Source organism: Lagenorhynchus albirostris, chromosome 6, assembly GCF_949774975.1.
Source record: "Lagenorhynchus albirostris chromosome 6, mLagAlb1.1, whole genome shotgun sequence".
NCBI lineage: Eukaryota > Metazoa > Chordata > Mammalia > Artiodactyla > Delphinidae > Lagenorhynchus > Lagenorhynchus albirostris.
Genome location: NC_083100.1, coordinates 65,905,207 through 65,918,745, shown reverse-complemented (window position 1 = coordinate 65,918,745; position 13,539 = coordinate 65,905,207). Strand labels below are relative to the sequence as shown.

Sequence of the window (13,539 nt, the reverse complement as noted above, 5' to 3'; positions counted from 1 at the left end):
AGGGATAAATCAGGAGTTTGGGATTAACATACACACACTACTATACACAAGACAGGTAACCAACAAGGACCTACATAGCATAGCACAGGGAACTCTACTCAACATTCTGTGATAACCTATATGAGAAAAGAATCTGATAAAGAATGAATATATGTATATGTATAACTGAATCACTTTGCTGTATACCTGAAACTAATACAACATTGTAAATCAACTATACACTCCAATATAATTAAAATAAAATAAAATTTTCAGAAAAATTAAACTGGCCATGTATATAAGTTTTCTACACTAATATTATCTTTACATTTATTCTCACGCTGTGCCATTTGAAGTTAAGAGATTCAATCTAGTTGCTTTTGTATATCCAGCACCAAACAGCAATGAAAATACAATAGCTGTTTGGTAAACTGAATCGAATCCTCTAGATTCAGATATTTATTTGAATTCGAGAATTGTTTTCAAGTAATTATTAAAACACAGATGAATATAAAAAGAGCTTACAGATTTACTTTATATCACCTCATAATAATTTTAGACTAACATTATTACGGCATCATGTATTTTGAAGTATTTCTGAAACCAATATTAATATTTTAACTTGCATTTTTATTACATTTCTTTTCAAATCTTTATAAATAAGCTGTTAAGAAGTTTACATTTGGGGAAATTAGATGACATCTGGAATATAAGGTGCTTAAAATTTGATAAAAGTACTGACCTTATTATCTGTTTCACAATGAACAAGAGCCTCTCTATAAAATTTAATTGCTTTTTCATAGTCTCGCTGAGCAACAGAATGTTTTGCAATCTCTGCACAAATTTCAGCTGCTAAATGTTTCTGTGCAGGAACTGCATCTGGCTGTTCCATCTGAACACGTTTTAGTACCCGAGCTTGTAATTCTCGAGCCTAGAAAAATATAAGGATAAAAAGGAATTTTAAAAAGAAATTAAACAATTCTCAGTAACTCACATGTAGCATAATTTTACAGATTTATTTAAGCATTAATGGCCCTCAATCTAACAAAGCCTGATCCAAAGAAAATGTCTTAACTGAGGTTTTAAAAAGGTACTTGTTTGCAAATAAGCCAGTATGCACTTATCTTTGCAACTAAAATGCTATAAAAGTACTGAATCTTTTCCCACTGTTATAAGAATATGCACAGGAAACTCACTAAGAGGAAATGCAACCGTGAAACAAATATTTAGAAAAGATGTCTACATGTTGTAATTAAAAAAATGAAAACTGTAAATGTTTATTAAATTAATAAAATAGTATCTAAAAGTTACTGAATCAAATACTGGCATGTTTCAGGGAGTAAGTACATCCACATATTGTCAATGGCATATAAATCAGTCCCGTCTTTCTGGGGAGCACCCTCGTAAAACATACTAACTCCCTAAAATTAACACACTATTGAACTTAGCTGTTTCATTCTTGGGAAGGTATTAAGGACATCACTTAGAAGGAAAACAGGAAACATGTTATTTGTTATTAAAAAAAATGGCCTGTTGTAAAAACAAAACAACAACAAAACAAAAACAAATCTGGAAGCAACCCAAATGTCTGATGATAAGGAAATGCCTAACCAATTGATGGTGTATATACCTGGTCCCACACTATGCAGAGACACTCCTAAGGAGGTAGGGGCCTTCCTCAGACTAAGAACGTAGAGTAATTTGCTAAATTGGAGGAGTATCAGCCTTCCCACCCACAAGTCTCGTTTCTGAAACATCGAGACCTTCCTTTAACAAGTGACAGAGAACTCCTAGGCGTTAGGCCTTTACAATAAACTTTAACTTTGAGCTAATCATTCACTCATGCATTCATGCATTCATTTAATGAACAATAAATGCCCACCATCTGCCATACATTATGCTACACACAACAAGCCCTTCTGGGGACTCCTGTCAAAACGTTGGTTGACAACTGGTATTTGATGAAGATGGTCTAAAGCTGATTATTTTGGGGAACCACAGGTCATAATATTTTAGGGTATCATGATAAGCATTCTTTTGGAAATGAAAGAGAAAGGATTAAAAAATACTGTATATATAGCATGTGGTAAAGGTTAACACTGTTTCATGAAATTTTAATTTTGGTTATATTAATGTGTGTTTATAAGTATAGAGGTATGTGCACGTTTGTGTATTTGATGTTTTATATTATGCATGTACCAGTGTGCATGGTTTTGCACATGTGCACGCACACACACACTCACAAAGAACTCTGAAACAACTGGTCTAAATAGGGGCAGTACCCTTTTATACCTGTTGTGCCAGCTTAATTATTAATTCTTTCTTTCTCAAAAGTATTCTGGCTTGAATGATAAATTACATGGTTGCGCTAGGTTAAAAGATATGCACTTCTTTCTCTAGACAGTGTGAGTTTTATCTCTGCATCAACTAAATCTCTAAATGTCAAATAGGTGGACCTCATGAGCTTAACTTCCTAGAGAAAAACCTTTATAAGTTAGGCTTTGTGATACCTTGCAATTTTCTTAAAGGTAAATAATTGGGGGGTTGGGAGGGGGTGGATCTTGAGCAAAAGTTTTTTTCATTTTTTATTAAAGATATCATAAAACAATGCTCAATTTCTCTAAGTATATATAATAATCATTAAAAAACATTTTCACATAGAATAAAATTTTTTTGAAGAATTGATACCATTCCCTATACTTTTCCTTGCTTTTATCAGAAATAAATTTCATGGTCTTTTACAATAAGCATATTAACCCTGATCTGTCAACACCATTACTCTTCCCTCCCCCTTCCTTTATTATAATATTCTTCTAAATTCCATCAAACCCTTGGGTAGAAGAAAAAATATATATAAACATCTTATTTCAAAGAATTCTTAATTTTCCCTTTTTATTTCAATAGCCTTATTGTATCTTACCGAAGACCACATCAAAGCAAAATATGCCAATAAAATCAGAATATCACATTACTTTTTATATGATGAAGATGGAGCTATACTGGAAAAATCATACAAATGAATGTTAAGTGAAGGAACCAAACACAAGTACAATCTGTACATATTAACTAAAACTATATCAAGTTATAATGTCCCAAAATTGTTAGTGTTTTATGGCACATAGGTTTTTTATTTCTAGTTTAGATTTTATTTTCACAGAAAAGATAATGCCTATACTAAAGTGATTTTTCCTTTAACTGTTCCTGCAATTAAACAATTAAAATAATCTATGATTTCCTTTCAGCCATTCAACAAAAATTTCAAGCTCCTATCATGGTGAACATATTTGAAGATGGATCCCATGATTTTCACCTCTATTGTTCAATAAGAGGATGGGGATCAGTTAGGAGGAGTCTGGGCTAAGATAATAATAGATAAGGCTAAAAGATGACAGAGAGGGATGAAGAAATGTGGAGTTATTTCGGAAGTCCGAAACATATTTCATGTTTAGCAACTATGCAAAAATACTATGATGCAACTCCCAAGTTCCATAATGTGGAGAATTAAGCTCAATAAATGGTTGCTGAATAAATGAATTTAAAATATCAAACACTTTGATTACACTATTTGAACTGTATTGTAATTCTATATTCAAATTCAAATTGTCTGTATTGTACCTCAAAAAGATTTACTTTTTCAGAGATCAGAATGCAAAGAATATTATAGTTGGAAAGAACGTTATAGCTCTTCAAATTTTATGAAAGGTGAAAAATCCCTGTGCTATAACATATAAACTTAAAATGAATTTGATTTTGGTTTGCTGGCATTGTCTAACCACAGTTTGTCTTTTAGTGTTATTTAATGTGTCTGCTCATAGAACACAGAAGCTCATGCAACCAGTCACTGAGACTAATGCTATTCATAACGGAATGAAATATGCCAAATTCACTTCTAAAATGTTTTGAAAGTCATTTATGAAAATTACACTTTCCTTTTAGCTAATGGTAGCTAACCTCAGGTTAAGTGCCATTCCTTTATCATATAATTCAGAAAGCAGGGATAAAACATACCAACAATTAAGAGTAAGATATTACATTGTTGAAGATTACATATCTTAATGAAATCATAAGCTTACATGGAGGTCACAGAAATCTAACAGTGTGAGCTCCATTCATTCACAATTTGGACAAAAAAATATTACTGGACATTGCCTGAAACACACACACATATTTTGTGTGTTGAAATCTAGAGATATTGAATCTATTAATAAAAATCTTCTGTCAGAGAAACCTCAAGGTCTCAAAGGTGCTAATACTGAATTGTTCCAAACATTAAAGAAATAGCATGTCTTAGAGACCAACCTTTCTAATGAACATATAAGCACAAACCTTGAACAAAATATTAGGAACTATCTTTAAATTCCAGCAATGTCTTTTGAAAAATCACAACAGTGACATTTATTTCAGTACTGTAAGGATGGTTTAACATTCAAAAATCAATCAATTTAATAAACAGGAAAAAAAATTGGAGAGAAGTCACATGACCATTTTGATAGATGCAGAGAGTGTATTAGACAAAACTGTTAGCAAACTAGAAATTGAAAAATCATCAAAACACATCAGCCACTTAGGAATACATCTAAGGAAATGAGTACAAAACCTCTACATTGAAAACCACAAAACATTAAAGGAAATTAAAGAAGATATAAATAAGTGGAAGAAAAAAATGAGTTCAACTCCTGCCTATGACACTAGTCATGTGACTTCACACAAGTTATTAAACCAAGCTCCCTCAGCTATAAAACAGGATTAAATATATCAACCTTCCCTAATTGTTATTAATAATTAGCAACAATACATTTAAACAGTACAATCCACTGGCATTCAATCATTATTTCTATTTGACTTATTTTCTATGACAGTTGGGCCAAAAGATTGTCTTCCTTTTACGTGTGGCATATTTCCTTCTGAGACCATCACCCACCCTTAACCCCTTACAAACAAAGGCATTTGTTTACCTGTTGTAATGAAGCAACTGCATCACCAGGTCTGTCCACTTTACTATAAACTTTTGCTAGAAGAACTTGAGAACGTCCATCCTCTGTGAGAGCTGACAGTTCATTTACTATGAAAGAATAAAATATAATGGGAAAAAATAATAATTCATTTTAAATAAATCTTTACATTTTTCTATAAGTTTTTATACTTGACTTTGAAAAATAGTGAATAAAGTTTAAAAAGGTTCAATAAATTAACTGAAGAATGGCCAAATTGGAAAAAATAAAGATTTAGGATAAAAACTGGCTGGAAGAAAAGTTAAAGAACTGGAGGCATTTCTTAGACATACAAGAGATAACAATACAACAACACAGAGAAGAGTTTCAATTTCCATTCTTTTTTTTTTTTTTTAAAGATTTAATTAATTAATTTGTTTGTTTATCTGTCTTTGTTGCTGCGCATGGGCTTTCTCTAGTTGTGGTGAGCAGGGGCTGCTCTTTGTTGCGGTGCATGGGTTCCTCATTGAGGTGGCTTCTCTTGCTGAGGAGCATGGGCTCTAGGCGTGTGGGCTCTAGAGTGCACAGGCCTCAGTAGTTGTGGCGTGTGGGGCTCAGTAGTTGCGGTGCATGGGCTCTAGGGTACACGGGCTCAGTAGTTGTGGCGCATGAGCTTAGTTGCTCCTCAGCATGTGGGATCTTCCCAGATCAGAGATCGAACCTGTGTACCTGGCATTGGCAGGTGGATTCTTAACCACTGCACCACTAGGAAAGCCCTCAATTTCCATTCTTAAGTGTATAAGCACCTCTGTTTATTGAAGTCATTTAAAAACAAGATGGGGTAGTTAGTACATGCAATTAAGAAGATAACTGCTATTTACTTTTAAATAACAGAACTTAATAAAGTATACATATATATACACATACATATATACATAATAAACACTGACTTTAATGCCAACCTGTCTGGTTTCAAATCTAGGCTTTATCACTTTCTAGTTAACAAGGTCCTAGTCGAACAAGGTAGTTATCTATTCTGTGCCTCCCTTTCATCTGTAAAATAGGGGAAATAATAGTACCTATCTCATAAGATTACTGTAAAATTTAAAAAGTTAGTAAATTATTAAATAAGCTAATATATGCAAAGCAATTAAAGTCTTGTACATGTCAAGTGCTATTTAAGTATTTGGTATTATTATTTTGTAATCTAAGAGTAATAAAAGAACCCTAGATAATTAACAAAAAGATGTTTCTTCTACCATTTATCGACAGCATGGCCTGAGCCATATTCTGTTTGAATACATCATTATTTATTTAAAATCTCAACCTGAGAAGCAGGTTTTGTTATTGCTATTTTACAGGTAAGAAAAGCTCTAAGGTGGTACAAGGAACAAGGGAGCCGTGACGATGGTGAGAGCAGGCTGGAAGGAGAGGTCAGAGGAGCAACAGCATGCACGTGTGAAGGCCATGTAAGCCACTGTAAGACTGTGGTTAACTCAGAGAAATGGGAGACAAGGGGGAGCTTGAGCAGGTGTGATCAAACTTTGGTTGTTTAAAAGGTCCAATAGTGCTGCTGGGTTGGGAAAGGCTGTGTCCAGCTGTGGGGCTGAGGATTGGGTAACAGGGAGACCAGGTGTAGGCTACTGCTTTAATCCACCTAAGAGACGATGTAGCTAGGACAGGGTGACAGTAGTGGAAATAATGAGACACAGGAGAATTCTGAATGTATCTAGAAGGCAGAACCAAGAGGATTTCCTATGGGCAAGGGTGAAGGCAAGGATTTTGGTTCTTCAAAACTACAAAGAAGGCTGAAGTTACTGAGATAGAGAAGGCTGCACATAGAACAGATGGGGGAGGCAGATAAGGAATTCACTTTCAAACATGCTAAGTTTAAGATGTTTCTTAGAACCCTGGTGCTACTATATCAGCTAGGTGAACCTGGATAACTCAAGAAAATTGAGTATTAGATGCTAATTTAAAAATGTAGATAATTTTATTTGCCTCAAAAACTAATGTGAGCATTAATAACATATAATGAAATGCACATGAAGGCATCTAAGTACACCATTGGATGTGCTCAGCAAATTATTAAAGTATTTATACTGCATAAATGTAATATACTTATGCCCATATAAGTAAAACATACTACTTGAATCTCTCCTCCTCTACAACCTTTTAAAAAATGCATATCCACATTTAGGCCATCTGTAGTGTTTCAAGCAAGGTCTGACAAGACTCATGCAAGTATTTTTACGGAATAAATAAATGCATTCAAATTAGAATTTAAGCATCAACTTCAAAGCTAAATTAAAAGACCATTTTAGACATATTAGAAAATTTAGAGTTGGCTTGCCTTATCTATGTATCCAAACATATTTTAAAATCACCGAAAACATGGTATTGGCAAAAATAAAAATGGGAGGGGAGAAGGAAGGAACTCAAAACAAAAATTCCCAGAATCAGAGTGAAATGTATAAAAAAGCTTATAATATGATAAAGGTGGCATTTCAATAAATGACACTGAGATATAATTGGCTATCCCTTTGGGAAACTATATAGTAAAAATTGTATGTGAATTAAAGTTCTTCATTATAAAAATTAAAATTCTCCATTATACAAATTAAAATTACAAAAGCCCCAGAAAAATATAAGAAAACTTTTTTCAATGTTAGGATTAGGGAAGCTTTTTCTGAGCATGACAAGAAATTCAAAAGTCAAAAAGAGAAAAGACTGGTAGGTATTATATATGATAGTTAAATATTCTATTTGACCAATGAAATGATAAAGTAATTTGATAAAGAAAGGACAGCCTGGGAGAAAATATCTGTAACATGAATAATAGGTAAAAGATTAATGAATAATAGGTAAAGGATTAAGAAAAAGGATATGAATGAAATAGTGAAAATACAATCTATAGATATAATACTTAACCTTATCAATCATGAAAGAAATGTAAATTAGAAGTTTGTTTTCTCTATAATTAATACTACATAATGTTGGGACATTTTTACCTTTAAGAAAAAACAATGGAGCAAGATTCAATTCTAGGAAGTACACAGTGCTATATAAACAAGGATTCTATCTCAGTAATGTTTTCTTCTATCTAAATGTCTATCGATAGGGGAGTCATCAAATAAATTATGATATAGACAAACAGTAAAATACGCTACCTATGTTAAAAAATTTAAAAGTGCTATATCTGCCAAAATGAAGAGAGGCTATTAAATGAAAAATGCATACTGCAGACCTATAGGTATAATATGACTCCTTTTTGGTAGAAAAAAGTGTTATGTATTAGTGTGTGAGAGATAGGGGCAGGGAGATTGATCAGGACGTGGTTCTCTCTGGAGAGTGGGAGAGCAACACAACTTTCATTCACTTCTATAATCCTCAAATTTTTCCAATGAACAAGCACTAGATTTTATTAAAAAAGTACAGGTCTTTAAAAAGTAAATTTGTATGAACTTTTAAGAAGGCAATTTGATAGTATCCAATTAAATTTTAAGTACACATACCCTTTAACATAGCATCTTGCTCTTAAGAAATATAAGCAAGTGTATGCCAAAGAATGAGATACAAGGATATTCATTTTAACATGGTTTATAACATCAAAAGACTGGAAGACTAACTGGGGAAAAGTTAAATAGCTTACGGAGTTATAAAATATTGTGAGTCTATTAGATAAAATAATATGGATGTACTGACATCAAACTATATCTGCAACATATTGTATGTGAAAAAAATTGCTGAATAGGAAGAATGGTGCATTTTGAAAAGAACAATATGCATATTACACTTAGATATTTACATAAATATATATAAAATATACACTAAAACACAAAAATGGTTACCTCTAGGGAGGTCTGAGAACAGGGCAAGTAGAATTCACAGGAGAAACTGGAGACTTGTACATTATACTCTTTAATAATGCTGAATTTTTTTTAAAAAAAACAACTTTTAAAAAGGATTATAAAAATGTTTACTTGTTTAAACACCGGTTGTAGTTACAATTTATAGGAAACTTCCAACAAAGCTACAGTAATCAAAACACAATGGTACTGGCACAAAAAAAGAAATATAAATCAATGGAACAGGATAGAAAGCCCAGAAACAAACCCACGGACCTCTGGTCAATTAATCTATGACAAAGGAGGCAAGGATATACAATGGAGAAAAGACAGTCTCTTCAATAAGTGGTGCTGGGAAAACTAGAGAGTTACATAAAAAAGAATGAAATTAGAACATTCTCTAACACCATACACAAAAACAAACTCAAAATGGATTAAAGACCTAAACCTAAGACCGGATACTATAAAACTCTTAGAGGAAAACATAGGGAGAACACTCTATGACATAAATTGCAGCAACATCCATTGCTGGATTTTTTCAATCCACCTCCTAGAGTAATGAAAATAAAAACAAAAATAAACAAATGGGACCTAATTAAACTTAAAAGCTTTTGCACAGCAAAGGAAACCATAAACAAAATGAAAAGACAACCCACTTCAGAATGGGAGAAAATATTTGCAAATGAAGTGACTGAAAAGGGATTCATCACCAAAATATACAAACAGCTCATGAATCTCAATATCAAAAATATAAACAACCCAATCAAAAAATGGGCAGAAGATCTAAACAGACATTTCTCCAAAGAAGACATACAGATGGCAAAAAAAAGCACATGAAAAGATGCCCAGCATCGCTAATAATCAGAGAAATGCAAATCAAAACTACAGTGAGGTATCACCTCACACAGGTCAGAATGGCCATCATTAAAAAATCTACAAACAATAAATGCTGGAGAGGGCATGGAGAAACGGGAACCTTCCTACATTGTTGGTGGTAATGTGAATTGGTACAGTCACTATGGAGAACAGTATGGAGGTCCCTTAAAAAACTAAAAATAGAGCTACCATATGATCCAGCAATCCCACTCCTGAGCATATATCCAGAGGAAACTGTAATTCAAAAAGATACATGGGGCTTCCCTGGTGGTGCAGTGGTTGAGAGTCCGCCGGCCGATGCAGGGGACACGGGTTCATGCCCCAGTCCGGGAAGATCCCACATTCCGCGGAGCGGCTGGGCCCATGAGCCATGGCCGCTGGGCCTGCGCGTCCAGAGCCTGTGCTCCGCAACGGGAGAGGCCACAGCAGTGAGAGGCCCATGTACCGCAAAAAAACAAAACAAAACAAAACAAAACAAAAACAAAACAAAAAAGATACATCTACCCCAATGTTCACTGCAGCACTATTTACAATAGCCAGGACATGGAAGCAGCCTAAGTGTTCATCGACAGAGGAGTGGATAAAGAAGATGTGGTACGTATATACAATGGGATATTACTCAGCCATTAAAAAGAATGAAATAATGCCATTTGCAGCAACATGAATGGACCTAGAGATTATCATATAAAGTGAAGTAAATCAGAGACAGACAAATATCATGATATTACTTATATATGGAATCTAAAAAAATGATACAAATGAACTTATTTACAAAACAGAAACAGACTCACAGAGTTTGAAAACAAACTTATGGTTACGAAAGGGGAGAGGTGTGAGGGCGGGATAAATTAGGAGTTTGGGACTGACAAATACACACTACTACATATAAAATAGATAATCAACAAGGACCTATTGTACAGCACAGGGAACACCACTCAGTAATCTGTAATAACCTATATGGGAAAAGAATGTATACATATATATCTATGTATAACTGAATCACTTTGCTGTACACCTGAAACTAATATAACATTGTAAATCAACTATAACACAAAATAAAAATTAAATTAAAAAAACTAAAGAAAACTTCCTTTATGTCACTTTGGAAAGTAGTTTTCTATAACACAAACTGTTTCACAAATCTGTTTTAAGATTTTTAAAATATCTTACTTTAGTAGAGTGACATTCTGACAAATGAAAGAACCAACCTCACATACACTAGCAATACAAATACATACTAATATAAAAATAAAAGAATCAGATATATTAGGTATACTTTTTCAAATAAGAAAGATTTTCATACCAGGTTCATGAGCTAGTGCATGTTGAAGAACTTTTTCTGCTTTGTCATACCATTTCAGTCTTAATAAGAGCTCAGCCAAGTCATAGAAAAGATAATTTTGTTGTCCATTTTTCAGAGCAGCTTCATAATAAGTGATTGCCTAAACAAAGTCCATTTCAGTTAGGGAAAAAAAAGGCAATGAGAATGGCATTCAAGCAAAGATCCTACACACATTATGACTTAAAGCAATTGGAAGTAACCTAAAAGCAGGTTATGCATGGACTTGCACGAGTGATTAAGTGTGACATTTTTCTTACAGAATGCAGTATTACACAAGACAACTAGCATTTCTTACAACAAGTAACTAAAGCAAAGTACTTTGTTAAAATTTTTTCCAGTTTTATTCCAAACGTTAGTGAATGCAAATACTTTGCTAGCTGTTGTATATATGTTCAACAGTTACCAGAATAGGGCAAGAATATAACTAAAGGAAAATCTATTATCCTTACTACAAAACAAACAAAAAACCCAAAAAAACCCCTCAAAGCACATGGCTTACCAAAACTGGTTCAATGGAAAGGACATCTATTATGCTTTGTCACATGATAAAAGAGATGTAACAACAGTAAGTTTATCATAATTTATTTCATGGCAGAATTTTGCTGTAAGGTGAAACCTGAAGTATACTTTAGGGCCCAAAAAGTCTTTGCAAAATGCAGCAGAGAAGAATCTGAGACACTGAGAAAGTCTTTAACACAAATTCCAGTTTGTAAAGACAAATTTGGAGTTTCCAACCATTAAGATACAAACAGTGCTTGCTGAAGATCTTTCACAGAGCAGGGTTTGCAGATTTGTTAAAACAGATACATTTCAAAATATAAAGTATTTACCTTTGAGTAGTTGTGAGTTTTGACAAGAGCTTTCCCAATTTTGCTTGCCAATGTTCCATCCTTTGGGTTCTGATTTAATGCTTGCTCATATGCTACTATGGCTTCTTCAGGCTAATGTTGGCAGATAAAAAATGAAGCAATAAAATAACAGCTTAGGTGGCTCCCATTAAATGGCAACACTTCTATAATTAAGGTCTACATTTGGAATACTTACTAAGACTAATAAAGCACATACTAAGTCCAGAAACCTTAATAATTTCAGAGAGCTGATAATCACTAGTGCAGGTGTAACTCACTAGTATAATCCCACCCAGGTTACTTAGGTCCATGTCCTCATAAATAGTCATATGAGAACTAAGAGACAGCTTCTTGACAGCTTTTCATCTGGCATCATTATAAAAGCCAGAACCAGAGGTCAGAGGATTGCTTCCCTTTGAAGAAAACACCACCTTAGCCAGTAGCTCTTTTCATCCTTTTGTTTAAAGGTGACTCACCTTACTTCTGGTATCATCTCTATTTCAAATGATAGTACTGAATAACTGGATCTCAATTTGAAAAATAACTATAACTTTTTTTTATGCGGGCATCCCACTGTTGCAGTGCCTCCCGTTGCGGAGCGCAGGCTCCAGACGCACAGGCTCAGCGGCCATGGCTCACGGGCCCAGCCACTCTGCAGCATGTGGGATCTTCCCGGACCGGGGCACGAATCCGTGTCCCTGGCATTGGCAGGTAGACTCTCAACCACTGCGCCACCAGGAAAGCCCTGAAAAATAACTATAACTTTTTAATTGTAATGGTTGTCTCCCTTTTTATTGTGATGACTGGATCTTTGACTATAAAGTAAACGTTATTAAAATGAGGGGAGGGGATTTGGATGAAGGTGGTTAAAAGGTACAAGCTTCCAGTTACAAGATAAGTATTAGGGATGTAATGTACAACATGAAAATTAACACTGCTGTACGTTATACGTGAAAGCTGTTGAAAGTAAATCCTGAGAGTTCTCATTATAAGGGAAAAATATTTTTTTCTATTTCTTTAATTTTGAGCTATATAAGATGATGGATATTCACTGAACTTACTGTGATAATCATTGCATGATGTATTTAAGTTAAATCATTATGCTATACCTTAAACTTACACAGTGCTGCATGTCAACTGTATCTCAATAAAACTGGAAGAAAAAAACCCAAATTCCTTTCAGTAGAATGTTATACTAATCACAAAGAAGAATTTTTGGTTTTTGTTTTGTTTTTAAATCTAAGTTCAGTAGTATCAGAAACTTTACCTCTTGAATATTCATGTATGCATCACCAAGGAGAATAAAAGAACGAGGGCTAGGCATCCTTTCAGCAATTTCTCTGGAAATCAGACGAACTCTGCTTAGTGTATTGAATATAAATTTCTTCTTCTAAACCAATTAAATAAAAGATAGGCTTATTTTTTCAATGAACTAATAGCCTTCAGAGTGCCTTCTTTATATCCAACAGTGTAATATTGTTTAAAAACCCCAGACATACCCACACTCAGATTGTTTATGCTAAGTCAACAATTTTTTTCATTAAATTTTTCTATTTCCTGAAATGCAGGTAAAAGTATACAGATAGTAAACATATAAGCTCTCATTATCCAGAAATACATGATGTGGGAATGAAGTTGCAAAATATGACAAACACTTATCATCCTCCTATGCATCTTGAGCTCTGATATTCATGGCATAGGTCATATACAACGAA

The 13,539-nt window shown here is 33.8% G+C and overlaps 1 protein-coding gene across 1 annotated transcript in view; it reads right to left on the bottom strand.

The window, feature by feature from the left end:
- Window positions 1–13,539, bottom strand: part of TTC21B (tetratricopeptide repeat domain 21B) — an 85,113-nt gene that overhangs the window by 37,900 nt on the left and 33,674 nt on the right. Inside the window, exons 16-20 of the mRNA XM_060152734.1 lie at window positions 13,092–13,164; window positions 11,807–11,917; window positions 10,938–11,076; window positions 4,935–5,041; window positions 722–910 (exon numbers count right to left, since the gene is read on the bottom strand). Of these exons, the coding sequence (XP_060008717.1) occupies window positions 722–910; window positions 4,935–5,041; window positions 10,938–11,076; window positions 11,807–11,917; window positions 13,092–13,164 (619 nt within the window). The remainder of the gene's footprint in view (window positions 1–721; window positions 911–4,934; window positions 5,042–10,937; window positions 11,077–11,806; window positions 11,918–13,091; window positions 13,165–13,539) is intronic.